The 27,115-nt window shown below is 45.1% G+C and overlaps 4 protein-coding genes and 1 long non-coding RNA gene across 13 annotated transcripts in view; 1 reads left to right on the forward strand and 4 right to left on the reverse strand.

The window, feature by feature from the left end:
* Nucleotides 1–57: 57 nt before the first annotated feature.
* On the reverse strand, nt 58–7,963 carry LOC147151176 (F-box/WD repeat-containing protein 7-like). 3 transcript variants are annotated; one of them, XM_086024392.1, is made up of 13 exons: nt 7,794–7,963; nt 6,676–6,758; nt 6,438–6,573; nt 5,383–5,517; nt 5,164–5,287; nt 3,840–3,955; nt 3,669–3,740; nt 3,368–3,549; nt 2,986–3,211; nt 1,296–1,362; nt 1,076–1,219; nt 858–1,007; nt 58–705 (listed from the first exon to the last, which is right to left on the reverse strand). In XM_086024392.1, exons 1-13 carry the CDS (start codon nt 7,830–7,832, stop codon nt 509–511), a joined length of 1,671 nt encoding a protein of 556 aa, XP_085880518.1. In that variant the 5' UTR covers nt 7,833–7,963; the 3' UTR covers nt 58–508. The 3 variants fall into 3 exon arrangements, with proteins under 3 accessions (XP_085880518.1, XP_085880517.1, XP_085880516.1); XM_086024391.1 differs by having other exon boundaries at nt 3,669–3,782; XM_086024390.1 differs by having other exon boundaries at nt 3,669–3,955.
* Nucleotides 7,964–8,172: 209 nt separating this feature from the next.
* On the reverse strand, nt 8,173–16,214 carry trmt44 (tRNA methyltransferase 44 homolog). 2 transcript variants are annotated; one of them, XM_086014966.1, is made up of 11 exons: nt 14,439–16,214; nt 13,942–14,059; nt 13,369–13,588; nt 13,014–13,082; nt 12,829–12,936; nt 11,885–11,956; nt 11,633–11,739; nt 11,373–11,556; nt 10,994–11,279; nt 10,660–10,776; nt 8,173–10,200 (listed from the first exon to the last, which is right to left on the reverse strand). In XM_086014966.1, exons 1-11 carry the CDS (start codon nt 14,755–14,757, stop codon nt 9,965–9,967), a joined length of 1,836 nt encoding a protein of 611 aa, XP_085871092.1. In that variant the 5' UTR covers nt 14,758–16,214; the 3' UTR covers nt 8,173–9,964. The 2 variants fall into 2 exon arrangements, with proteins under 2 accessions (XP_085871092.1, XP_085871099.1); XM_086014973.1 differs by having other exon boundaries at nt 13,369–13,578; nt 14,439–14,469.
* Nucleotides 16,215–16,428: 214 nt separating this feature from the next.
* Nucleotides 16,429–25,773, forward strand: tnk1 (tyrosine kinase, non-receptor, 1). 6 transcript variants are annotated; one of them, XM_086014924.1, is made up of 13 exons: nt 16,432–16,500; nt 19,106–19,315; nt 20,179–20,249; nt 20,331–20,501; nt 21,211–21,363; nt 21,432–21,709; nt 21,845–21,971; nt 22,040–22,281; nt 22,703–22,945; nt 23,032–23,093; nt 23,864–24,270; nt 25,204–25,299; nt 25,446–25,773. In XM_086014924.1, exons 1-13 carry the CDS (start codon nt 16,449–16,451, stop codon nt 25,620–25,622), a joined length of 2,289 nt encoding a protein of 762 aa, XP_085871050.1. In that variant the 5' UTR covers nt 16,432–16,448; the 3' UTR covers nt 25,623–25,773. The 6 variants fall into 6 exon arrangements, with proteins under 6 accessions (XP_085871041.1, XP_085871050.1, XP_085871076.1 ...); XM_086014915.1 differs by having other exon boundaries at nt 16,429–16,500; nt 20,179–20,501; XM_086014950.1 differs by lacking the exon at nt 16,432–16,500 and adding an exon at nt 16,513–16,602 and having other exon boundaries at nt 20,179–20,501.
* Nucleotides 22,656–24,077, reverse strand: LOC147151179 (uncharacterized). The gene is made up of 3 exons (XR_015082194.1): nt 23,807–24,077; nt 23,007–23,136; nt 22,656–22,937 (listed from the first exon to the last, which is right to left on the reverse strand). It is a non-coding gene; the product is annotated as an uncharacterized LOC147151179 (long non-coding RNA).
* A 266-nt stretch (nt 25,774–26,039) lies between the features above and the next one.
* LOC147151180 (phospholipid scramblase 2-like) overlaps nt 26,040–27,115 on the reverse strand; it is a 9,067-nt gene continuing 7,991 nt past the window's right edge. Inside the window, exons 7-8 of the mRNA XM_086014988.1 lie at nt 26,902–27,063; nt 26,040–26,799 (exon numbers count right to left, since the gene is read on the reverse strand). Of these exons, the coding sequence (XP_085871114.1) occupies nt 26,740–26,799; nt 26,902–27,063 (222 nt within the window). The 3' untranslated portion in view covers nt 26,040–26,739. The remainder of the gene's footprint in view (nt 26,800–26,901; nt 27,064–27,115) is intronic.

The raw sequence follows: 27,115 nt of genomic DNA on the forward strand, positions 1-27,115 counted from the left end.
TTTCAGTCGAAAGAAGACAAAATGGCCGCCCCCAGACATGGCTAAAAACAAGCGTATTTTGCTGCATAACTTTTTTTTCCGCAAACGCAAAGTTAATCAGAATGCCGTGTTTCAACTAGTGGGCCTGCTGGGAACATATCCTTGGAAAAAAAAAACGTGTTTGGGTTGACTTCCGCTTTAAAACACTTTTGATTTGGGAATCACATTCTCACTCTTCACAGCCAATGAAATCCCCAAACTACACTCTAACTCATGATAGCACAACATTTTGGCCACGGAAAACTTAACACGAGCATTGATGGATGGGAGCCATAGAGGGAAACGATCCCAGCAAAGCATGCACTGGGGATGTCAAGCATTCACACCACGACAACAAAGTTGTCGGTCTGGCGTGGAGTTCCCCGTTGGTTAGCAGCAATAGTGAGTCAGCACTTTCTGGTGCTGGAATTGTTTTGCGTCCTCAAAACCCGGGGTCGCCTCACGTATGGGTCCGGCGACAAATCCGTTTTTAACCGGCGGAATCCTCAGCGACGGAATCCTCAGCGACGGAATCCTGGCCCGACCCGTTCCATCCCTTCTGGTCCGGCTGCTCCTCGTCCAGGTCGAAGTCCAGCACCAGCAGTTTGGTCTCCTCGGTGCCCATCCTGCTGCCGGCCGCGCAAACCAGCCTGGTGTCGGAGGCCTTGATGCGCCACACCACGCCACCTGGCCAAAGTGACGAGGACATCGGATTGTTTGCCGGGTGACCGTAGTCGTCCGGGGGTGCCGATAATTCTGGAGGGCGCCGTTTTTACTTCAAATTGCGGCAAGCTACGGTTTGAGAAGCACCGCCATAGACGCGTGGAAACGGCGCTTACCGGATCCGCAGCTCTGCAGCGCCACCACGTCGCGCAGCCAGGCGCCCGTCCGGAGGTCCCACAGTTTGACCGTGCCGTCGTCCGAGCTGGACAGGACCAGACCTCGGCAGAACTGCAAGCACGTCACCGCCGACCGGTGCTTGTTGGGACCTGGCGACAACGAGGGCGCGCCGTCAGCGACGGGCTCCTGTCGCTCGGCGCCGGCGCCGGCGCCTCACCTTGCAGGGTGTGCAGACAGCGGCCCGTCCGGATGTCCCACACGCGAACGGTGGAGTCGGCGTTCCCGGACACCAGGATGCGGTCTCGAAGCTCCATCCCGCTGGTCAGCGACTGGTGGCCCGTCAGCGTGTGGACGCAGGCGCCTGCGGGGAGACGCGGCTGGTGAAAATGTCAGGCCGCTCTTGGCCCGCCGGCCCGTTCTCCCGGCAAAGGTCGCACCTGTTTCCGCGTCCCACACTCGGATGGACGTGTCAAGCGAGCCGCTCACCACGAAAACGCCGTCAAACTGCACGGAGCACAACACAAGTATGTGGATCGGGCCTTTGCAAGTTCTCAGCTTGGACAAAGTTGTGTTTATTCAAGACGCATAAGTCACTTTTTTTTTCAGACCAGACCGATACCAGTGCCAGTACTCACCGATACCAATCCCTCTTGTACACGGGCGTGAAACTCATGCCCGCGTGCCAGATCATTTCATGTGACCCGCGAAAGCGAATCCTGTGCATCAACTTCTATGATTCTTGCTAAAATCTGCCAGAATTTCAAACTTTCATATCGTCGCTATCCTGTGAAAAACACTTATGTCCATTTTTTTTTCCAATTGTCTTCTTTTTACGTGAATGGTGTTTCCCTGTTACAGACATCAGATTAACGTGAAAATTAAAAAAAAAAATCCAAAATTGGACATAAGTGTTTTTCACAGGATAGTGACGATATGTAATAATTTATCATCTTCAGATATTGCAGCATTTTTTTTGTTTCCAAACCCCTTTTTTACTGTAAATTCAACAACTATTATCTTTGGTTTTCTGTTTTTAAAATGAGCTGTTTATTAAATTGTCGCATACATATATGTAATAATATGATGAGGCAGTTAAACATTTATATGGCTTCACAGTCACAACGGCCATCTGAGGGAAACGGTAACTACGATGTGGCCCACCCAAGACAAAAATGAGGTTGACACACCTGCGTACTTTTGATCTATAAAATTTCGTTTAGCACAATGACCAAACATTGTGAGCAAAGACCTTTCTTTCTGACGTAGATGATGATTTGCCAATGTGTCAAACTGCCACAGGACAGCGCCAACTAGTACCGAGGAGGACCTAGTCAATTACAGATTTTTTTTTTTTTTTGCCTTAACTCATTCAGTGCCATTGACGAATTTACTTGTCTTTTCACAAACCGGCCATTCAATCCGAGGAACTTATTTATATTTTTTTCAATTTTTTTCAAACGTTAGGGTAAAAGAGGGTCTGGAAATGTCTGGCAATGAATGAGTTAACAATAATGCATCACATTTATTTCGAGTATTATTGGCTGGTATTGCTAGCATCCATGAGTACCCGACACCTTAAAATAAGGCTGGTTTTGGCCCGATACAGACACCTGGTATCGGTACTCACCCAACCCTAGCTTTTATAATTATCGTTTGTTGCATTGATAAATTGTAGCGAAACAGACAGCCTGATGAGACACAAACAAAATGCTTGGAGGTGACGATCTGATCAACAATATTTCTTGGAACCCGCTCAGATGCTTCACCAAAACAAAGAGGGGACTTCCCTTCAAAGGAAGTTCTCGTCAAGCCAGATCAACCCCACATGACGCCATCAAAATGCTCTCGCTCTCTTTCTATTGGTTCACATTTGTTCATTCTACCGCACATTCCCACTTTTGGGGTCAACGACCCCCAAGGCAAACTAAAATATGTCCCTTCCATCTGAATAACTCAGATCATCAGAGCTTATATTTGTTTAACGGTGTGTGGGCGGAGCTTTCATGCAGATGGACACCCGTGAGTGACTTTCAAATGACAAAAGATTTCTTGTAAATTAGGTTGTGGACAGCAAATAATGTCCCCACTTTGACTCTTGACTGTGCGTGTGTGTGTGTGTGTGTGTACCTGTAGTGAATACACTCGGTTGGTGTGTCCCTGCAGATTGTGGAGACACGCCTCCGTTTGGGGGTCCCACACCTTCACCATGTAGTCGTAGCCCCCCGACACCACGCGGCGGCCGTCGTACTGGACGCAGCGCACGGCCGCCACGTGGCCCGTCAGCACGTGCTCGCAGCGACCGCTCGACACGTCCCACACGCGCACGGTCGTGTCCCGGGAGCCCGACACCACCCTGAAAGGCGAGCGCACACACACACACACACACACACCTGGGAAAAGGACTTGGACAATCCTATCATAAGGCGCCGCTGTATCTGTTTTCTAAAATAAGAGAAAAGTCCAAACGTAAACGCGCAGGTCAGGTACAGAGACGTGGACGTGTTGTTACCGGTTGCCGTGGAGATGCATGCAGCGCACGGTGGACGTGTGCCCGTGCAGCACGTGGACGCACTCGCCGCTGTCGGCATTCCACACACGCAGCGTCCGGTCGGTGGAGCCGCTGATCACCGCGGCGGCCGCCATCTGACTGCACCACACGCCGCCCGTGTGGCCCGTCAGCGTACGCAGACACTGGGCGAGACGCCGCAAAACGCACGCAGTCAGCAAATAGCGGACGCGCGATGTGTTTGCACAAGCGCGCGCACGCCCTGCGATGAACGGAGATGCGGCGGACGGGCGCGGCCCCCCACCTTGCCGCTGACGGCCGACCACACTTTGAGCGTGTTGTCGTCAGAGCCGCTGACAATGAGGTCACCGCCGAACTGGAGACATGTGATCACATGGTCGTCGTGACCTTTCAGCACCTGCAGGCACACGCACTCAGTCCGCGTTTGCGTGTGCGCGTGCGCGCGCGCGCCTACCTTGGCCTGGCGCCGGTCCCCCTTCCTCCAGTTGGTGTCGATTCGGTGTTGCCGTATGTACGTCGACTTCCACGTGACGCACTTCCTGCGGCGGGGTGACGTGCACTCGGACACGCCTACGCGTAAACATCAGATTAAAAATTACATATAGTTTGTTTTCCAGATTAAAAATTACATATAGTTTGTTTTCCAGATTAAAAATTACATATGGTTTGTTTTCCAAATGGGCACACAAATGTATTTAGTAAAACATTGCAACACGTCACTTTTAATCTGCTGATTCAATTTATCTCCTTATACGTTTAGGGTATTCAGTAGGGAAGCACCAAAGTCACATATCGATTCGTCACCCTCTTGAAATCATCGGCTAAGTCATTTATGATGTTTTTTTTTCAGAAAACATGAAAAACGGAATCACTTTCTGATTATTTTTTATGTATTAATAATTTGAATTCAGGCGTAAAGTTGAATGATCTGTTTAACTAAGGATGCAGACGATTTTTACCAGAGGTGGCCAGCATCCTTAGGGCAAAAAAATATATATATGTTGTCAAATTATGACTTAGGCGATTATTTTAAGAGTGTGACGATATGACTCTTAATGATTTCATGAGCGTTTACAGCACAGGTGTCAAATTCAGGGCCTGGGGGCCAGATCCGGCCCGCCACTCAGTTTATGTGGCCCGCGAAAACAAATGATGTGTATTGACTTTATGTTTCTTGCTAAAATGCCAAAATTTAAAATTGTCTTCACTTTTGAAAAATGTTCAGATACTGCAAGCATTTTTTTTTTGTTTTTTGTTACGCTTTCAAAATAAGGGTAATACGATTTGAACAAAAAGCCTGTGATTTCAAAACTATATCGCTGGTGTCGGGGCCAAAACCTCTCATGTCCCAATTTAATAAATATCTTTTTTTGTCCTCACCAATCTATACTATTGGTTAGTCCATGTGTGGGTGTTATTTTTTTTACAAATTCTTGACCAATCGAATGTGTAGAAAATAGCTTGTGCTCTTTGACCATGCGTGCCGTTTTTGGGGTCTACTGAAAAGTGATGATTTTGGTTGGACGAGGATTCCACCCAACAACAGTTATACGTAGTATGAGGCAATCCGACATTTGGTTTCACATAAAGGCCCTCCGAAGGAAACCATAACTACCATGTGACCCGCGACAAAAATGAGTTTGACATCCCTGGTTTACAGCTACCAACGTATGTAACGGTGGTACAGCGATGACGCATATTGAATCCGAATTGAATGTTTTGATGGCTGGTTTCGTGTACGAAGGTGCTCCAGCCCACGCGCCGGGCGGCCGGCTCACCTTCCTCGCGGCACTTCTCCCTCCACAGCAGGTTGTCCTCGGCCAGGATTCGCCAGTACCGGCAGGTCTGCGCCGCCCGCAACAAGTCTCTGGGAGCCAGGAAGTTCAGCACATACAAAGCCAGCTGAGGGCACAAGCACGCACACACATCATGTGCGTGGTATAAAAAAAAATGTTTTTTTAAAAAAGCGTGTGTGTTGCGGTGCTCGGCGACCTGACCTCTTTGGGCAGCAGGGAAATGAAGTCCCTCTGGAAATGCGGCTGGATGAGCTGCATCACGTGTTTCAGCTGGCCCGTTTCACACGCGTCAATCAAGTGGTCCAGTGCCAGCAGCCTCTCGGGTCCGCTCCACGCCTGCACACCAGGACGCAATTGACAAATTGCCCAACACTGGGACAGATCTTCAAGCGGGACGGACGGACAGCGGGTAAGAATACAATTTGACTTCAGTGGCCCTAAATTAGGGATATTTGCTTATCTAGTTGTGCCATTGACATAAAGCGACAAGCAGAACAATTGAATTCCGCTCCACTAGATGGCAGAACAAGAATCATTAGTCAATTTGTAAGTGAACCGAGACCAGGTCATCAAGATTTCAGCACTTACACTTTTAGTAGGGCCTCACCAATGTAGATTTTTTTTAATACCCCGATTGCGATATTTGGCAGAATAAAATTCCGATAAGCGACTGATTTTTTAAAATATATTTTAATTTTAAAAAATATATAATGAATGAAACAATTTATTTTTGGTCCCTTTGGTCACTTACAGGGATAAAAGATGACTGACTGACTGATTTACAATACTTTGTCATTTAACTTTTACAACAGATCACTTTGTGTGAAAAATCAGAAAATTATCTTTGAAAATGATTGTTGTCTGAAGTTGTAACGTGTTAATGTGGAAACAAGACAATCGTGCAAAAAATGTAATGCTTTTAAAAGAGCGAATCAGGGGCGGAGCCAGAACGTGCACACCCAGGTCCACCCATGGCCCCGCCCCTGGAGCTAATATCTGCCGATTAAATCGGTTCTCCGATGAATCGGCCAGGCCCTAACCTTTTTGTGACACTTTATTTGATGGTGTGATTTCTCAAATAAAAAAAATTAAAAAAAACACTGCTCAGGTTTGATCTTTGTCGCTTTGACATCACTGCACAAACTAGCGCTGACATTGACATTACTACTCATGAATATCACAAGCGACACAGGCTATCGTGTGTGTGCGTGTGTGTGATGTTCGGACATGCCAACAACAGAGAAGGAGGGCAGTGCCTGAAAGGTGTGAAGCCAGTCTTGCAGGCCGCGAGGGGGCGGGCCCGAGGTGACGCGTCGCCGCTGAGCCGAATGCCCGTTGGCCAGCCGGAGCTCCCCGAATGTGGTGGGTGCGCTCTGAACCGCGCCGGGAGTACTAGTAAGGAAGCAAGGAAGGAAGGAAGCAAGGAAAGAAGGAAGGAAAGCCGCATTAGCCAACAGCTGTTAGCGTCCGGAGCACCGCTGCGTCCCAGTGTACCTGAAGTAAGCATCGCCTCTGCAATGCTTCTTTCCTGAGGAGAATGGCCGACCGTCGGGACCGTAATCCAGCTTCCTCTTCACCTGAAGGGAGGACAGCAACACAAGCATCAATCAATCAGAATTTCCGACTCATATTATACGGGGACATTTTCAACATGGGCTACCCCAGGGGTCATCAACCTGGTGCTCGTGGACTAAATGTGAAACCTGCAGGACTCTTCTCAAAATTGGTTACCAGCGATGGAACATTGTGATTTTTTTAGGATTGTTGATCATTTGAAAATGTTAACACTGGTGAAAAAGCAAATGTTATTGTATTACTCCTATAGTTATTTATATTTTGCTCTTCACATTAATCAGTGCCCAAGAGGTAGCACTCAGATTGAAAAAGGTCGGACCTACAGTGGAGCTGGAGTTCCTAATATATCCACTGAAAATCCCTTTGGCGTGACGATGAATGACTCAGAATGCAGCATCTGGAAGTACATTTGTGACAATTGTCTAACACATCCCACCCACCCCATCAAAACATTCAGTTTGAGTAATTCAACATTGAGCTTCAAAACATCACGCCTGAGTCGTCAGGCCAGCCAGGCCTGCAGTCAAGGCGGCAGCATCCAACGGCAGCCAATCATGTTAAAAGCTCCCTCGATTGGCTGACTGCTCCATCGGTTGCTTTGGCCTGGCGTCTACGAGTGAACCGGAAGTGACATTTCGCAGACAAATTTGCAGGTGAATGTTGAAAATTTGAAGCTGAAAAGTGTGCACTGAATGTTTGCTAGCAATTCAGTTCACTGTCACTGATTCAGACTGTAAATGTGATGGCCCAGACATGCCATGACAAAACCTTCCCCATGACGTGCGAGCTGACAATCGCACAGAATTCCCCCCTTGGCTAGCGTGCATTTCAGACAAGAGCAATCAATCCCCAAAATGTCATACGGGTTATTATTGACATCGTCGTTCTTGTGGTTCTCATCACGAGCACTCTCCTCTTCCTCCGAGCCGCAGTGGGCCAAGCGCACGCGCATCACAAAGCGCCTCGTCATCGCCGACGCGCGCGCGCACGTCTCGGTTTTTTGGGGGGTGGGAAACGTTTGCCGCTCGCCGGCTCACCTTGTAGAAGATGAGCTTCAAGGTCCCGTAGAAGCCCATGGCCGCGCCTCCGAAAGCTGCCAAGGAAGGGGAAAGGAATGAAGCCTCCCCAGCACGAGGTGGTCTCGTCTCGCGTGCGCGTTCACGATGACGCTGAAGTTGGCTGCATCGTCGCGCTCCCGTTTACTCCATCCTGCGCTCCAAGATTGCAATTGCGCTTTCGATCCTGTAGATGGCAATGTTTACCGGTACACACCTGCTTGTCTACAGCTGGGTTGGGCAATTTAAATGCTTGGAGGGGGCCACAATTTTTCATCAGTGCTATTTGGCTGAGTTGTCCACAAAGTACCACGCACTTCCTCACCAGATATATGGCAAAAATGACTACGTGCAAAATACGTGCTCTCAATATATTTAATTTTTGATAATACATTTTTCAATGCATGTATAAAAGACACACTACGCTAATTCAGCAGCAAAGGGTTGGAAAGCAAACGGCAAAATAACCACCACATACTATATATTTCCTTTCCAGTGCAAAGGGCACACTTGCATAAAAATTACCATTCAAGGATGGCACAAAACTGTTGAACAAGAAATCAACATTAAGTGCAAGAGCTTATTTTGTAATTTTTTTTTCACAAAAATCAACTCACTCAAAATGCTAATATTATTGAGGTAAAATGTGTGTCCTGCATATCATTCCAAATCCGCAAAAATATATTAGGCCTACTCACGTAGTGGTATAGGGCAGTGAGACCGAGTGTAAGTGCAACTAAGCCATGTGAGCTATCTAATTGTGATTGATGATTTTACTGCTGAAAACTACAGTCGACCCCTGCATATTCACACTTCAACATCTGCGGATTCGCATATTCCCATTTTTTTCTTTTTATAATTGTATTTTACCCGTTTTTTTCCTGGCATTTTTTTTTCTGCATTTCACAACATTCTTTGTTGAAGACGTACACTGTACATTTGTCAGCATTTTTTTAAAGAATTTTGGGGGTTTGTTTAAAAAAAAAAAAAGATAAATAAAAATTGTGTGTGGGGAGCAGGGGGGTTAATCAAGGTTCCACTAAAAGAGTACGTGGCCGATAGGCTGACAGTTTCCCATCCCTGGTCTACAATAAAAAAACAAAAACAATAGATTTCAACTTGCTCCTATTGCCACAAAAACATGACATTGAGTATCTCACCAAATTCACACTCTACACCAACCCAGCTTTCAAATGAGACGCTTTATGAAAAATCCACTTGGCAAAAAATTGGTATAATTTCAGTATAAAATGACCCACATTTACCAACAGATTCACCCGTTTCTCTTGCAAAATTATGACTTTTTTTTTTTTCATAGTTTTATCATTTTGATCTTGAAAAATTATAACTTCATTTTTGCAATGATCACACTTTTATTCTTGCAAGATACCCCTTTTTTCTTGTAAAACATGACATTTGTCATCAGGTTAACTCCTTTCCTCTAAAATGAACCTTTCTGTCATTTTATGGTAATACTGTACTGAGATTATCGCCATTGCTTTACATTTTCTTGCAAAATTGCAAACTGTACCATTCCGATTTCTTGATGGCTACGACAGCACCAAAAAGGCCAATCATCTGCTCCAGCATCTTTCCGGCAGTGTTTCAACCGAATACAACCTCACTCCTTGAGTACTAGGCATGATCTAATTCACCTGGCTTCAACTGTTTTTCTAGATTTAAACAATAACTCAATTTCACATGAAAAGGGCTGAAACATTACGAAAACAAAGTCCAAGTATTGTCACGAGGAAGTCTTAATTTGACCGCAATCAAGTTGGATTTTCACATGACAGCTAAATTAGTCTGAAATCTGCCAAATCAAAAAAACTGTTACGAGAGGGAAAAAAAGCGCTGCTTTACCAGAATCAAATGTTACCTCAATGTGACAAAAATCAAAATGTCACCAAAATTAAGTTGGGGTATTATAAGAAAAAAGTAATCATTATAATTTCTTGAGTTTTCACTTTGCAAGAAATGTCATTCACAAAGAACTAAAAAGTCAAATTTTTTACCAGGGTTCATTTGTATCTTCTCAAAAAAATGTCTCGAAATGTTCTGAGAATAAAAGGGCAAAACGTTGAAAGCCAAAAGAAAAACACTTTGAGGTAAAGTTGCGAAAAAAGTCAAACCAACAATTGAAGGTTCAAAGCTCAAAGGTGTTCATTTTTCTTGCTCCTCACAGGTCTGGTGGATGTGCGCAACTCGTCAAGTCCGTGAGCAAAGGTGCACTTTTCGGCCAGTAGGGGGCAGCCCTGAGGGTGATGGCGGTCAAACCAGCACAGGCGGGTTTTCAGGGCGCCGGGGGACACTTCCGCCTTCCTCTTCCCGTGCGTCTCCCGGGGCTTTGCGTCTCGCCAGTCTCGGATGCGTACCCGTCCGCCTTCCACTGAAAGACAAATTGGAGCGCCTGCCGCTTTTACGCGCAACATGGCAGAAGAAAAAAAAAAAGCGACTCGCCTCCGCTCACCTCCTTTTGTCATTCACCGTCCCTCCACAAAATTTTGCTCGATATTATTTTATCAGAAAAAAAGTCGGAAGTTAAAACCGGGGCTTTGACGAGGAATAAACAGATTCAATATCAAAATGTAATGGGATGCCACTTTTGCAAGTAAAACATAAACAAAAACATGTTAATACAAGACGTAATACTTTTTCAGTTTTACTATTATGTCTTAAAGTTACAAAAATGTGACAAAAGGTTTGTGTTAAGAGAGAAAAAGTCTGATTTACAGTTTTACACGAAAAGCAAGAATAAAATGAGGCAAAATGAGAACAAATTTGAATATTGGAATAAAACAAAAAAAAAAAAACGATGTGCTTTGCTTGTGACAAATGTGCCGTGTACCTTGAAAAACTTGATGGTTGTTCTTGAGGAGCGTCTGCAGGCCGCCGCACTCGTTCTTGAGCTGCTTGAGCGTGTCCTGATGCAACAGCGCCGCCACTTCGCCCACACACAAGCTGCCTGGAAGCAAAAGGCACCATTTGGCAACAAACACAAAAGTCGACATTAGTACAAAATTAAAGACGTTCCATGAGAATAAGTTCCATACAAACTGCATTTTCACGTCATAAGGGTCAAAATGTTACGACAATAAAGTTGCGGTACTAAAAGAGAGAAAGAATTCCATTCCAGTCCGACAATTTAAGCGCCTTTTTGCCCGCTTTGCCCGTTTGTTTACCTCCTCGCTTCCAGTCCCCGGTGGACCGGCGCTCGTCGGACATTCCCAGAAGGGCCTCGGCCACGCGTAGCACCACGCCGTCCACCAGGTCCCGAGAGAGCGCCATGCAGTTGCGCACCACTTCCACCCGCTCGCGAGGCCGGAAGCCCGATTCCCGGTCGCCCCCGGGACCCCCGCTGTCCCCTTCGGACGCGGAACGTCTGCTCCGGATATAACCGGCTCGCCGATCCTCCGCCTGAGTTTCCTCGCTCGCCTCGTACGTCCGTCTTTTTCCCAGCAGACACACCTGCACCGGCAAAAAAACAAAAAAACATATCAATGTATGAACTGGAAATAAAAACATGTCTACAAGATATAATTAGCCGTTTCTGCAGTGTACACGTTTGGTGGAGGGAATCCTGAGGCAGTCCTGGAGCGTGTGGAAGCCGCTGACTCGGCTCACTTCCTCAATGAAGTCGATGTATTCCTTGTACTGCGACATTTGGCTGTGCCGCCGCCGGTACTTTCCGAAAAAGTCGAAGAAGCAACAAGGGAGGACCAAGTAGCGGCACGTGTACGACGACCTGCAAAGCACACCGCCATCAAACCTTCGTCCAGAAGTGCCTCCCTCTTAGCCGAAGCCAAAACTAAACGACTCGCCTGGCCGCCATGACGGGGATCCACGGCGTCAGCTCGTCCGAGTGGTTTCCGATCAGCCAGTCCGTCTCTGGGAACAAGAAGTTCTCGCCGGGAGTGATGGCTTCCTCCTGAAAACACAGGAAACGGAACTTAACAAAACGTCAGGCTGCTCCGGCCAAACTGAAATGATCGATACGTTGGGAAAATACTTTTTTATTATTGTTATGCTCATTATGAGATGCAATCAATCAAAGTAGCCTTCTTCTTGCTCACCTGGAGCACAGTGTCGGGGCCGTACATGTCCCAAATCTTCCGCTTACGGATGTCAATGCCCTTTCCAGGATGCTGCAAAAAAAGAAAAGAAAAAAAAAAACCCAATTATAATACAATAAAGTCTCAATTCCAGAATAAAGCTGTAATATAAGTAAAAATGCATCATAGCTTAAGTCCTAATTTTACGGGGCAAAAGTCAAAAAATGACAGAAAAATGCCCAAATTTGAAAAGAAAGATGCCTAACATTGTAAAGAAAAAGTCAGCATTTCACAAGAATAAATTCATAACATGACAAAAACATACATCTGAACTTAAGTCAAGAAACAAATTACGAAAAAGTCAGAATTTGCAAGAAAATTCTTAACGTTAAAAAAAAGTCCTCATTTCAAATGGATAAAATTGTAATGTTGTTAGGATAAAATTCAATTTAAACTAATTCAGTTAAAAAAAGTCATGATGTCACTTTTCTCTTATAATGTGTAAAATATTTATTTCCTCAAGCGGATATTTTACTGATATAAAATGCAAACTGTGACACAAGAAAAACAGTCGTAAATTTAGGAGAATTAAATGCAGTAGTAATAAAAAATAACAGGAATACATTTTTAACATTATATGAAAAAATACATCTAGGTTGTACATGTAATGAAACATCACAAGAGAAAGACGTGATTTTTTGTGAAATATGACAGAGAAAAGTGGTAATCCATGCAATTTTTTTTTTAGAAGAACAAGTCATGGGTTGAAATGAATAAATGAATGATACGCCGTAAAAAGTCATACATGTCCAGGCAAAAAGTGGACGTAACAAACGTGAGGAAAAAAAGGAAATGCGTAAAAGTCAATGAATACGAGAATACATTTTAGGAGACCAGAGTTGTCATTTCAGGGATTGAAGTCGCACTCTGGCCCAAAAATGGAATGTGTGAAACATGTGGCTCACCCCTTCATTGGCGAGGATGTGCACCAGGAGTCCGTTTCCGCAACCCAAGTCCACAAAGGACTGCCGAGCGTCCACGCCGTGTTCCGCTCGCTCCTCGGACCAAAGCACCTGCGAGGGCGGCAACGACGTGCGTTAATAAAACTAACCCTCAAGTCCGAACCGTGGAAATGAAAAGATCCACCGACCAGGAGATACGTGGCGATGGCGACGTCTTCGTAAACAAATTTCTCTGGATCCGTCACCTCGGGCCACACCTAAAGATGCCAAACCACACTAGAAATGTGTAAAACAAGACTTTTTTTTTGGGGGGGGGGGGTCAGAACATTCCAATCTTAAAATATGACGACTTTATTCTCATAGTGTGTCTTTTTTCAACTCTTGCTGCACTTTTTTTCATATTTATTTTGTTCTGACAAAATTGCACCCTGATACTTTTGCTGCTGTCTGCAGACATTTTTGTATTACAAATGAGAATCTGTTCTCAACTGCCTTAGCAAAAAGGTTAAAAAAAAACGTTTTTGTTGTTGTCCTTACGCTCACCTTGACCATGGCCTTATACTTGTCCTTGAGCCTTTGGTACACCAGGCTGTACTTCTCGACGGGCAGCAGCGACAAGGTGTTGGGGAAATGGCCGCTCTTGCATTCGACGGCCCAGCGCAGCAGCTTGGGCAGCAAGTCGCTTGCCAGCCAGGCCAGCCTGGGGTAGGCCACGCCGTCCGAGTACCACGCCTCCGCCGTCCGTACGTGCAGCTGCAACACCCTAACAGTCAACATCTTCAGCAACATTCAGCTACTACTGTGGGGGAAGCCTCAATAAGCCTTTTAAAATGATCATGATATGTGCAACAAAGACTTCTAGCAGATTAAGGATAAAGTTATCATATGACAAAACTGTCAGAATTTTACGAAGAAGTCAAAAATACAGACTAAAGTCTGAAAAATACAAGGAAGAAGGGTGGCACATTTATAATATAAAAAAGTGGATAATTAAGTCGGAAAACACACGGAGGAAAATACCCTTGACAAAAATAAAGCCTTAAAATAAGAGTTTTCCGCCTAATAGATGCCTGATACCCTCTGCAGGTTGCGTTTTGTGAAAACATGGCCACTCACCATTGGCCAGAGTCCACGAGACACAGCTTGATGCTGTAAATGTTGCCCGTCTTCACAGACGGCTGACCCGCTTCGGCCTCCTCGAAGGGAAAAAACGTCAACTGCTGTCCGTCCAAGTCTACGACAAAGAAGAGATGATGACAGGAAGTCAACAAGATATCAACAAGATGACAAGAAGGCAACAAGACAAGAACATAACCTGGTGTCAAGACTACAAGAAATCAACAAGGCAACAAGAAAGCAAGACAACAAAACGAGAAGACAAGAATATAAATAAGAAGACAAAAATTCAATTGGAAGACCACAAGAATTAAAAAAAAAGATGACAACAATGCAAGAAGACAACAAGAAGACAGGACACCCAGAGGAAGTCAACAAATTAAGATGACGTAAAAACAAGGAGACAACAAAAAGGATGGCCAAGTCAGAAAACCACCAGAAGTCAAAAAGAAGACAAATGGTCAAGATTTCGCCTCGCCTAAGACTACAGCCTTTACCTTTGACAACGAGCTCTTTCTGTTTGCATGTCCCATATATGTTGACTTTGGGGATAAACGTCCTGACATGAGAGGACAGACATGTTCGGTGAGTGCCGTGGGTGCCGCTGCCGCCGCCATTGAGCCAAGTCACAATATCCTGCGGCAGCAACCGCAGCGCTTCATCTTCATCGCCGTCCACACTCTCGGTCTCATGGACGCCGCACAGCCGCTTGTTGACGACGTGAGGTTTCTTAATCCACACGTCCACGGCCGACCAGAAGCCATCGGGGAGACTTTCACATTCCACCGGAAATCTGATTTCAAATCGTTTCGACATCGTTTAGCGTCTGCGACGCTACAGCCACACGCGTTTTCGAGCAGCGAGATTGATTCCGATGCGTTTGTAAACGTCCGCTTCACTATTTGATGAACACCGGTGTCGAAGTATTGATTATATCACCAAATCTTACTTTGTGCTAAAAATAAATAAATAAATAAAACTGAAAACAATCTCTCAACAGAACACATTTTTGTTTGTGTTGTAGAATCATCGTCGCCGTATGATGACGTTTACAATGTGATGACTGTGGTGGGCGGGGTTTATTAGCAATTATATGTGCTGCCGCTAGAGAGCGCACGAGCAACGCGGGGAATAAAAACAAACTAAACTTTACAACGTCCTTTTAGATATTTTGTTTTAATTGTGTTTTATGTACTGTGTTTTCTGAAGAAAAAAAAAAAGATTTGTAAAATAATAAAAATAAATAAAGAATTCATAAATAATAGTTATTTGAGAGTGTTGGTTTACCATTAAATAACCCAATCCTACGACCAGTACTAATGCTCAAAAATGGGTACTTTATGATCAATAGTGCTCTTTTTAAAATCTCAGTTTGTCCACTACAAATGAATATAATATAATCATTATTGTTGCTGCGTGATGACGTACCACGAGGTAAAACTTTTTTTTTTTAGATAATAATAGTAATAAACGTTTGTCAAATCACTGTGCCGCGTTTTTCATGAAATTTATATGAACTGCAATGGCCGGTGATAGGAAAAAGGTTCGCCACCCAGTCCTCTGGCCGAGAATTATGTAATGGCGATCGTATTTCTCAGACAACACAACAACTTAAATTCCCCAGCAAGCCAGTCACCCTCTCGCAAAACTAGAAATTAAAAACAATTCCCACACTGGAAGTGTCGGCTGAAACTAAACTTCCTGTGACCCCGAGAAACTGCTCGTCCAGTCTTGGAAATAACAGGGTTGCGCAATACGCCCACATCAGGCTAAAAGATTCATTTAAATGATTTTAGGCCCACGGGCTGTAATGTCCCCGCCCCTATTGTAAATGTTTGTTATCGCCCTTTTCCACTATATAAAGCAACAAAAACATCCTCCAGTCAGGCGAGGGGGAGCGACTGGCAGGAAGTGCAAAGTTCAGGCAAGACTGGCTTGCTGCATAGTGCATAAAAACACGTCAGAGGCTGCAAAAAATCCTGTTGAACCTGTTCGGTAGCAGCCGCTATGGAGTGGGAGAAACTCTTGAGAAACACATACTTCACCAGGAGAACACCTTTCAAAAGCCAAGTGATATTCATGAAGCTGCCACTTTTTTTTAATTTCTTTTTTTAGCAAAAATACGTAATCATTAAAAAAGTGAATAATACTTAACACTTGACTGGAAAACATCCATGCATCCATTATCTATACCGCTTTATCCTCACGAGGGTCGCAGGGGTGCTGGAGCCTATCCCAGCTGTCTTTGGGCAGTAGGCGGGGTACAGTACACCCTGAACTGGTTGCCAGTCAATTGCAGGGCTAGTAATATCCATTATCCACTATCGATACCGCTTCTCCTCACAAGGGTCGCGGGGCGTGCTGGAGCCTATCCCAGCTGTCTTCGGGCAGTAGGCGGGGGACACCCTGAACTGGTTGCCAGCCAATCGCAGGGCACACAGAGGCAAACATCCGCACTCACAATCACACCTAGGGGCAATTTAGAGAGTCCGATCAACTTACCATGCATGTTTTTGGAATGTGGGAGGAAACCGGAGTACCTGGAGAAAACCCACGCAGGTACGGGGAGAACATGCGAACTCCACACAGGGAGGCCGGAGCCGGGATCGAACCCACGACCTCTGAACTGTGAGGCGGACGTGCTAACCAGTCAACCTACTAGTAATATCATGTTTTCCAATATAATCATATTATTATCTTATATTATCGAGATTAAATTCAACATTTGGGGATTTGATTTTGATATGGTCAATTAATTAAACAGTGTTTAGTATAATCTTAAATGAGGGATACTGCAGTACTAGTAATTGTCATCCTAAAATAAGACTAATGCAGTGGTGGCACAAAAAAGCTAAATGTATATCCAGAATGTTCAATTGTTTATTTTTCTAATGGCATTTCGTTCTTTTTATTTGAATCAAACTTGGGCTAACAGTCCTTGTGCTTGTCTGGTTTTTGTGCCCCTCCAAAAATGTTCATGACACACACTGTATGTTTAGCTCATTTATGTTTAAATAATTACAACATTGGAGAAATATAAGAACAATCATTTGTGTAGTATAATGCTGTAATATATTAAATGTACTATGTAAATTAAAAAATAAATGTAACGATGTAACAAAAAGAAAGGGTCAATAAGTATTGCTTATAGATACTTTTTAAAGCCAAATATTTATTTGGTTTGCTTGAATGATTTGGGTTTTATTATTATTATCATCATCATCATTAGCATTTATTTATTTATTTATTTAATGTGACGTGCGTCGTTCGTGTATGGATTCAGGTGAGTTATGACCGGAAAAAGGCGTGCCCTGTCCCGGAAATGAACCAAAAAAAAAAGCTCTCAGACAGGTACGTTCCTCGAGTCTCGCTCGCTTGTTGTTGACTCGCTCCAAACTGGAATCGAACAAGCTCCAAGTGACGTTTAGCGGTTTTTTTCTCTCTCTGTGAAAGAAAAGGCGGATTTTGTGGGATTGTGACGCTTTTCAAGGACTTTCCAAAGATTTGTGGGGTGGGGGGAACATGTCGTCTGGCGTTAAGGTGTGTGCGGGGGGGTAACAACGAGCTGTCAACATTCGTCGTTTACAGTAAGTTTCATACAAAAATCACATAAAACACATTGCGTATCGTTTATTTTTAATGAATTGTAGCACTTACTAACACCCAATTACACTGCTATACACATTCCTTTATCTGCTCCGGTATGATGACGTTTTATTATCAGTAATCGTTAATAATTGATATAATTACTTAGGAATAATAGAATACACGTGTTATATATATTTTTAAAAACACACATTTTTATGCACATTTTTAAACACAATAATTCAGGAATAGTGTTTAACACGTCTGCCTTACGGTTTGGGGGGGTTTGGGTTCGAACCTCTAAAACGTGCACGTTTGCAAGACTAAATAAGGTTTGAGCATTTACATGTTCATTATCAAAAGTCCAGTGATATTTTGTGCACTAATTTAGCCGTTCAAATATGTTATTAAATTAATAAGAATTCAATGAAAACAAATAATGAAAAAGAAATGTAAACCTTATTGTACACATTTGAACTTCAACCGTATCTATGGTCAGTCAACCTAGCCATGTCAGCCCATTAAAAAAAAAATAAATCAAATATCCAAAGATGTGAGTGCTAATGTTTGTCTGTCATTACGGTATGTGCCCTGCGATTGACTGGTGACCAGTCCTGGGTGCAGCACCCTGCCCAAAGTCAGAACAAGCACCATCTGTCGAAAATGAATGAATGGATGAATGGATGCTAATTGATCAACGTGTTGGCATTACGGACCGTGCTCCCAAGGCATCGAGAATGTTTCAGTAGCCAAGCAGGTTAAAGATTCATCACTATGCACATAAACGTTAGCATCACAGGCACCAGCTTTGCTAGTTCCTGTTCATTTTTTTTCTCCCCATGCTATCCACTCAGGATTTGTTGAAGGCCAATTGAGCGGCGTCAGAAGCAGAATAGCTTTATTGTAATTCTACCACAGGGTGCAACAAAATGGAACGGACGCAATCTGTCCAAGAGACATAGAAAAATAATGGCCAACAGGGAGATACAGTTCACCGGGTCACCTTTTACAGCGTCCCGTTATCGCAACTGAAAAGAAAAACATGAGGGAGCGAGAAGGGGGGAAAAAACAACCCCAGACTGAGCTTTTGTAAGTTGAGCACAGTATGGATTTTGAAAAAAAACCAAAACCTCAGCAAACAGGCATGCAGTATATTAATACACGCCACACAGACTAGCACATGTGGCGCTCCGTCAGGGCGCTTCCACATCCCATCTGCAGCTGCGCCATAATAGAGGAAGGGCGATGGGTTGTGGGGAGCCAACCAAAGCATTGATAGATAGAGTTGTGTTTTGCATTTGTGTTATCATAAGAATGTGTATGCATGAGTCTTTGTCCTTCAAAATTATTTAGCCTTTACATCCCTTTAGAATTCCCCCCCCACAATGTAATGTTCATTGATCAATGAATAGTTTGGCTTGTACAATTCAATTAATCATTGCCTTCTTAATGCACGTGTAACTAAATACAGTACATGGATTACATTTAACATGAGCCAAATCAAGTGGAAACAATCAAAAAAGGCACTCAGACTTGAGTTATGGGGCGCCATGCTGACATTTCTGTGAAACTGTTGCAGAAGCCCTTCAATATTGTCCGCCGGCTTCCTGGTTGCGGTCCGTGCGCCCGCCGATGGAGCAGGACACGCAATGGTTGTATCAACTCCTGGCCGACGTGCAGCTGGAGAAGTTCTACCTGCGCGTCCGCGACGGCCTAAACATCACGCGCATCGAGCACTTCGCCTATGTCAAGGAGGCCGACCTGGAGCACGTCGGTATCAGCAAACCCGGTGAGCCTCATATCGTCACATCTCCGTATTCCTCGCCAGTCCGATCCATCTCATTTGCCGCCATCAAATATCACTTCTACCCAAACAAAAGCAAAATGTCCATGCTGGGAAGTTCACATTTCAGAATGGCAGACGCAAGGACCGAAGGGTTAAACCGGCGTATTGATTTTATGTTCCACCCCTCGTAACATATGATACAGTAACAACATGACAACGAAAACCAAGTATTTACAGTTACATAAGAATAGATAAGAATATTAAAAACAAAGTTGATATTGCAAAACAACTGCACTATGTTGGTTTTCATTGGACAGCGCCAATATCCTGGATAACTGCCACTATCTTGTAGGAGAAGATACTCGGCTCAAAATACAGATATGTTGCAAGTCTACTTTCTTGGTTTTCCTTGGACAGCGTCAATATTTGAAGCTACAAAAGTGCTAAAGGACCAATCAATTATATACAGTTAAAACAACAAGGGGCTTAACGCTGACCCCTGAGGAACGCCACGGGTCACTGTTTGAAGCTGTGAGTCAGCTCTCCTTGCATGTACATATTGTGATCTGTTCTCCAAAAAATTACAGATCCAAGAAAAGGCCATACCCCTCATTCCATATCGACATGTCTTTTCCAATAATAGCTCATGATTCACTGTATCAAAAGCTTTGGTTATATCGAGAATGGCGTATTGTTTGCTACCTCTTGCTTTGGATATGAAAACATAATGCGATAGTGGGCCATTGTATTTGAATCAACTGAACATTCTTGGTTTTCATTTTCCAATGGATAGCAGCAATATTTGATACCAATTCTGCTCTTGACACCGCAATTTTGTGTTTTTTTTTTTCTTTTTTTTACCAAAGCACAAAGAAGATTATGGGATGCACTAAAACGCCACAAGACATCCCGAAGCTGGCGCTCGTGGGTGCCCAAGGTATGCCCACGTGAAAAAAAAACGCAACTGCACTCACAGCGGGTAAGCACACATGATCCACCGCGTCGTCTGCGCACGCAGGGGCCCAGCGGCCGCGGTCCCGACGGCGGCGCCGAGTACAACCAGGAAGGCGGTAGCCGGGCGCTCCCCAGCCTCATCCAGGACAGCGAGCTGGTTCTCGGGGACAGGCTGGGCTCGGGCTCCTTCGGGGTGGTCAAGAAGGGAGAGTGGCACACGCCCACTGGAAGAGTTGTAAGATAAACAAATGCAAACATGGAGATTACGCCAGATAAACACTCACATTATAACACTTGAACACTTGGGAGGATTCACTGGGGGCTTTTGATACAATTGAACGAACAAACGCAACAAAGAAAAGAAAGACTAATTTTATCAAATCAAAACTTAACACAGTGACATGAAACCAAAGTGAAATAAATGAAATGTGAAATATTCAAATAAATATGTTAGCCGGAAAATAAAATACATTAAAATAATCATACTTAAGTATAATAAATGAGCAAAAACAAAAATGCATGATGAAATAAAGACAAACTAAAATCCAAAACACATTGTGAAAACAAATGACGAAGTAAATATAACACATGACACGTTTAATTTTTTTAAAATAAACAGAATAAAAATATTGCAAAATAAAATTAAAGAAATGAGTACATACAGTGAGAAATTTGATACAAATAAAAACGATAACTATTGAATTAGAAATAATAATTTTAAAAATGACTACAGTAAATCAAATATGCATAACAAAAGAAAAACTGTATAATGGCATTTACTAAAAAAAAAAACAAAAAAAACCCAGATCTATACATGCATCACAATACAAAGTAAAGAAAAATATAATACAAATAAAAACAATCAATTATGTGCTAACACTCCAAAACTATAAATAAACTGACAAAAGAATGATTGTTTTGTTTTGCTGCCTGTCGTATCGCAGCTGCCCGTGGCAGTGAAATCCCTGCGGAGCAGCATGTCCCGCCATGCGGAAACCTTGACGGACTTTTTGCAAGAAGTCACCAGCATGCAGTCACTGGACCACCCGCACCTCATCCGACTTTACGGCGTGGTGCTCACGCAGCCCCTCAAAATGGTGAGCGGATCCCCGTCGCCGCCCTCTCGCCGCCTCCGTGCTCACGGGCCTGCCGCGCCCCGTTGCAGGTGACCGAGCTGGCCCCGCAGGGCTCGCTGTACGACACGCTGCGCTCGCGGCAGTTCGAGTACCCTCTGGCGCGCTTGTGGCTCTTCGCCTGCCAGATCGCGGCAGGCATGGACTACCTGGAGACGCGACGCTTCATCCACAGGGACCTGGCGGCCCGCAACGTCCTGCTGGCGTCCAAGGAGATGGTGAAGATCTGCGATTTCGGCCTCATGAGGGGGCTCAGCCACGACGCCGACCACTATGTCATGTCGGCGCATAGGCGCATCCCCTTCGCGTGGTGAGCGCTTCTGTGCATGTGCGCCGCTTAGCTAGTGCAATGCTAACCCTTTTGTCCCTTTGATCTTGGTCACCCTGTTGACATTTGGCACCCTGATTTGGAACGCCGCTATTCACATATTTTTGCACCTGCCAGGTGTGCTCCAGAGAGTCTCCGCGTGGGCTCCTTCTCACACGCATCCGACGTGTGGATGTTCGGCGTCACCCTGTGGGAGATGTTCACGTACTGCGAGGAGCCGTGGTTCGGCCTGTCGGGAAGGCAGGTAAGCGGGTAGCCAGTAGCGACTGGCGCTTTACGGGAAAGCCCGCTGAGCGTACGTGCGAATCGCAGATCCTGTGGCGCGTGGAGCGCGAAGGCGAGCGGCTGGAGAAGCCGCCCGACTCGCCGCAGGAGCTGTACGCCGTCATGAGGAAGTGCTGGGCGTGCGACCCGGCCGAGCGGCCCGACTTCGCGCGGCTCATCGCCATGGTGACCGAGGCCAAGCCCATGGAGGTCCAGGCCGGCCGGGAGTTCGGCGAGGCCAGGAAGCTGGCACTGGCGCCCGGCGACCTCGTGACCGTCGTCGAGCACGGGTAACCCGCCAAAAGTCCACGTGGCATCTGTAAAGCTGTCGCTAACAGCCATGGCGAGCAAAAGGTGCTCGAGATTTCAAAAGATCAAGGGCTGATGACTTTCTTCCCGTCATAGCGAAAGGGAAATACCTAATTCTCCCAAGACAAACGCATCTTACTAAGTTACGTCTTTTTGGGGAAAATGACAATGTTTTCCTCAAAGAAATGTGATTTTTCTGTTCGATTTTTAAACAAGATAATGAATACACATGTTTTTACAATTATGACTGTCTGGTGATATTACACATTTTTTTTTCAAATGAATACAAATTTCTCATAAGACAACAACTTTTTTTTAAGAGTCGTCAAGCACGGGCAAATAAAAATAGGCGGGCGGGGCTGAAACTGACCAAGCTGATTCGATGTTGATTCGTCATTGCAGCCTGGAGCTCAGCGAGTGGCGTGGCCAGAACCAGAGGACGCTCAGCGTGGGCTGGTTCCCCCCAAGCTGCATCGTGCCTCCCGTTCCGGCGCCGGCCCCTCCCAATGCGGTCGGCGCCGCCAACTCGGCGCCCAACCCCGTCTCCAATTTCATCTCGGCCCCGGTGAAAGGCAGCCTTCACCACGCGGCGCACGGGGACGTCCATGTCGATCGCAGCTGGGGCTCGCCCGACAACCTGGACGAGTCAGTCGCCACAACACATTGGGGGGTCACCTTTATTCGGCGGAGGGCGTTCCTAACTTACCGTCTTACTCTTGTGGTGTCTGCAGAAGCAGTGGCAGCTGGAGGCAAGGCAGGGAGAAGGAGGCGTCCAATCTGCTCCATATGTCAGGTGCCACATTTCCTCAATATTGGTCTCCTATCCAATAGATGCCCTACCGCCATTCATGTCATCCACTTCATTAACTTGGCAATGAAATTGTGTATAAATAAATGCAAACATGTTATCGTATAGTTGCACATGGGGGCTAAGTGACCACAAAGAGGAAATCAACCCAAGCATATTTTTTTCAAGAATATGTTCCCGGCAGGCCCACTAGTTGAAACACGGCATTCTGATGAATATTGCGTTTGTGGAATATATGAGTTAAGATGCAAAATCCACCCATTTTTAGCCATCTCATGGGGCGGCCATTTTGTCACTTCTGCAGACTGAAAATGACATCACAACTGCTCAGGGCTCAGGTAACGACCAATCGCGGCTCAGCTTCAGAAAACAGGTCAGACGTGATTGGTCGTTATCTGAGCCCTGAGCAGTTGTGATGTCATTTCCAGTCGACAGAAATGACAAAATGGCCGCCCCCAGAGATGGCTAAAAACAAGTGTATTCATTATTATTCCACAAGCGCAATATTTATCAGAATCCCTTGTTCCAACTCGTGGGTTTGCATAGAACATATTCTTGAAAAAAATATGTTTGGGTTGACCTCCTCTTTAACCCTCTGATGTGGGTTCACCTGAGTTCTTTCTACCGTAATACACCAGCACAGCTTTTTTCCCGTCAAATAAAAGCATGTTATCTTTTGAAAGGCAAAGTTGACTCGCCATTATGCGACAGGCTTGTAGTGGCGTCCAGTATGTCCTGATGGATCCCGTCCGCAGGTATTTCTCGAAGCCTGGAGTCGGTGTTGAGCGGCCGGCAGTCGCGGGTGCCTCCGCCGGCCGCCGCCGGCAGGCCAGCGGCCCAAGCGATGGTGGCGCGTAGCGTGGTGGTGCAGCAGGACCCCCGGCGCTTCAGCGAGGCCAGCGTGCTGCCGCCTCCCCGCCCGCCACCGCCCAACCTCAAGCGCTCCAACTGGAAATCTCAGAGGAGGCCCACCGCGCACCCGGCCCCGGGCTCCCCCTGGCCGCCGCCACCTCCGCCAGCTGGGGGTGCCAATTTGGCCAAAATGTCCCAGCTGGCGCGTTCCACCCCTCAACTGGATGAGCACGTGGACGTAAGAGAGCGGCCTCGGGAAAAGGAGAAGCCGCCTCCTGTGCACTACGCCAGAGACACACTCATCTCCCAGGTATGTCAACTTTTTTCTCCAATAAATGCAGATCTCTCGGAAACTAAGATTACAACTCTCCGATTTTGCAAAAGATTACAGTAATTCTCCTAAAATTTGAATATTTTCTCACAATATTTTTGTTTGTCAACTTGTCTACACGTAGCCGGGTTTTTTTAACAACCGTATATCCTCTCCCCCGCCTACGTTGGAATACACATTAAAAAAACGCATCCACACGAAGCCGCGTAAGTGCGTTTTCAAACGCATGCCAAGCCTCTGGGTGGCAGTAGTTAGCCAAATACTGTCCATTCTGAAGGAAATTCCGTCCTTTGACGTCACTTCTACGAAACCAAAAACACGGCGCCAAACTCGTTCAAGAGAACCGACAAGAGGTCAGAATTGCATTTAAACCTTTCACCGAGAAGCAGTGGTTGGTTGCGAACAAATAAGTAAGAAAAAAGCGCATCTAGAATGGCTATAAGCAACGCAGCGCCGCGAAAATCAATGTTGACTCGCATGAAAACACAAGTCGCATAAGTGACGTCAAAGCATTGTTGTCGCACGGTGACGACGTAAATCTCCAGGTGTAACCATCCACAGCAAAACGCGGATCGGAGATATCCGCAAATCTCGGTTGTTAAAAAACCCCGGCTACGTGTAGACAAGGCCTTTTTCTCATGACATTACGAGTTTTCTCCAATACCTACACATTTCATGTAAGATTGCAACTTTCTGGTAAGATTTTATTTATTTTTTTTATCATGAAATACGTAGTTCTCATAAAATTCCCACTATTTTCTACAATTAAAAAAGAAAATGCCCAAGATTACGTTTTTTGTATTTCTTGTAAGATTACGACATTATCATCTCATAGAATTAGGACAGATGGCGTTTCATCTGTCAGGTGCCCCAACGCGTACTGGAATCTTCCAGTTGTTGTGTTGCGTTCAGGTGATGGATGCCGTGCACGGGGTGACCATCGAGGAGGCTCACGGCGCACTGCTGCGCAACGAATGGAACCCGCTGCGAGCTGAGCAACAACTCAAGGCGAGAAATCAAACTTTCCTCCACTTCATTCTCAGAACACTTTGATTCACCCCCCCCCCCCTCGCCCCGCTGAAAAAAAGAAATGACAAATAGGACGAGGACTTTGCCGTCACTTGCCTGACCAGAATCTTGCACCTCATTCCCAGTTGGAGCAGCTCTACTCGCTGAGTCTGTGCTCGCGAGAGGACTGCCTGCGGCTCCTGACCAGGTACCAGTGGAACCTGCAGCTGGCCAGCCGCTACCTGATCCGCTGGTCACGCGACGACCGATCGGCGTCGGGCGAGAGGGAGCGAGCGGCGCTTAGCGGCGAAAGACGGGTGTAAAACTGCATTGTCACTTTTCCAAAGACACTCATTGTTCCTTACACTTTATTTTGGATTTGATTATTTTTATATATTACTGTTGATGGGACACTTGTTCATATTTCCTGTGTATATTGTTGTGTTGAATAAATTGATTTTTGAGGATTTCCAGCATCTTTCCAGCATGTTTCAGACTAAAATTCTCATTAAAAAGTTTTTTCTCCTGAACATTATTCTCGCGGGATTACAACCTTTTTTCACAAAAAAAGTACTTGTTGCAAGATTACATTTTGCTAGATTACCACGTTTTGGTTGGTGTGAACTTTTTTCTAGTAAAGAGTACAACTTCTGGTAAATTTATGACATATACCTCAATATCTGTATTCCACTGTATCTGTATATAAAGAATACGTGTAAAAAAAATAAATAAAAAGCATGTGACAGTGTAGCTGCATATGCTTTAATATACAGGTAGATACATATATATGGCATTGGTCTTGTAGTACACAGTGTTTGAAATCTTTCTATATTCATATTGATTAAAAAATGTAATAAATGTGTCAAACAGGTGCGTAGAAAATCAACTATTGGATCAGAGGTAGCGTTAACATCTGGTGACATTTCTTGGAGTGGGTAAAAAAATCTGGCATTTGTGTAGGAGGCTGGCACATTCTCCAAAGAGAACTGCGGTGTTGGGTTTTGCAGGATGACTGGCACCAGTTTAGTGGCAATAAATTCATTGCAAGCGTACTATTTACAATTTGCACACCTTCGCACTGAGCCACCCCATACAGCTGGCATGACACGCCATTACAATGCTGGCCGTTGAACGAAAGTCCTCACATGAAGTCTGTCGCGCAGAGTAGGGCTTCCCAAAATGAAGAACACATTAAATTTAAAAAAAAAAGGAGTTGGATTTGATTTTTTTTTTTTTTTGCTCTGGAAATCTGTTCTTATTTGCATTCCACTCGGCATATTGTGTTTGGGGAAACCCTGTTTGTGCAACCAAATACACACGTGGACTACTAAAATAATGTAGTAATATTTGACCCGACACGCACAAAGTGGAACTTGCTATTGGAGTGGTAAGTGGCAGGTGGACGGAAATGCCAAAATGCTTGCCTCTTCATTTGCTGTCTTAGGAGAAGACGCTGCTGCGCTGGTTGGCCTCGCCCACCTTCTCAAAGAACATGAAATCCTGTCAAAGCGGGACAAAGTCAAAATAAAGAAATGAATAAAAAGGGAAACGCTCAGCGATGCCTTTTGAACCCGACGTGAGAAGAAGAGGAGGCAAACGTACGATGAGGAAGCAGGCGCCCATGAGGACGGCTTTCATCTTCACGTCCAGATCCAGAGGGAACTGGATGCCGAAGTTGTCCGTGTCGGTGAAGACTTCCTTCAAGAGGCCGCTCCACTGCTTGCTGATGCGACCGATCGCCTGACCGCCGTCTTTGCCTGTCAGCTGCACACCCAAAAGGCACAATTGTACAAGAATTTTTTTAATTTTTTTTTTA

Source organism: Filicampus tigris, chromosome 2 (genome assembly GCF_054856515.1).
Source record: "Filicampus tigris isolate MCC_2025a chromosome 2, RoL_Ftig_1.0, whole genome shotgun sequence".
In the NCBI taxonomy this organism is placed as follows: domain Eukaryota; kingdom Metazoa; phylum Chordata; class Actinopteri; order Syngnathiformes; family Syngnathidae; genus Filicampus; species Filicampus tigris.

Coding starts and splice junctions, on each gene's coding strand:
- tnk1 (XM_086014915.1), top strand. CDS start 16,449: ATGTTTTTGGAATGTGGGAGGAAACCGGAGTACCTGGAGAAAACCCAC. Junction 22,946..23,031: donor TCGCCCGACAACCTGGACGA/GTCAGTCGCCAC, acceptor TGGTGTCTGCAG/AAGCAGTGGCAGCTGGAGGC. Junction 23,094..23,863: donor CAATCTGCTCCATATGTCAG/GTGCCACATTTC, acceptor TCCCGTCCGCAG/GTATTTCTCGAAGCCTGGAG.
- LOC147151176 (XM_086024390.1), bottom strand. CDS start 7,832: ATGGGCTTCTACGGGACCTTGAAGCTCATCTTCTACAAG. Junction 3,956..5,163: donor GGAGAAGTGCCGCGAGGAAG/GTGAGCCGGCCG, acceptor GTTTACGCGTAG/GCGTGTCCGAGTGCACGTCA. Junction 706..857: donor GCTGCAGAGCTGCGGATCCG/GTAAGCGCCGTT, acceptor CACTTTGGCCAG/GTGGCGTGGTGTGGCGCATC.
- trmt44 (XM_086014966.1), bottom strand. CDS start 14,757: ATGTCGAAACGATTTGAAATCAGATTTCCGGTGGAATGTGAAAGTCTC. Junction 11,957..12,828: donor ACATCCTCGCCAATGAAGGG/GTGAGCCACATG, acceptor CTTTTTTTGCAG/CATCCTGGAAAGGGCATTGA. Junction 10,201..10,659: donor CAACCATCAAGTTTTTCAAG/GTACACGGCACA, acceptor TTTGTCTTTCAG/TGGAAGGCGGACGGGTACGC.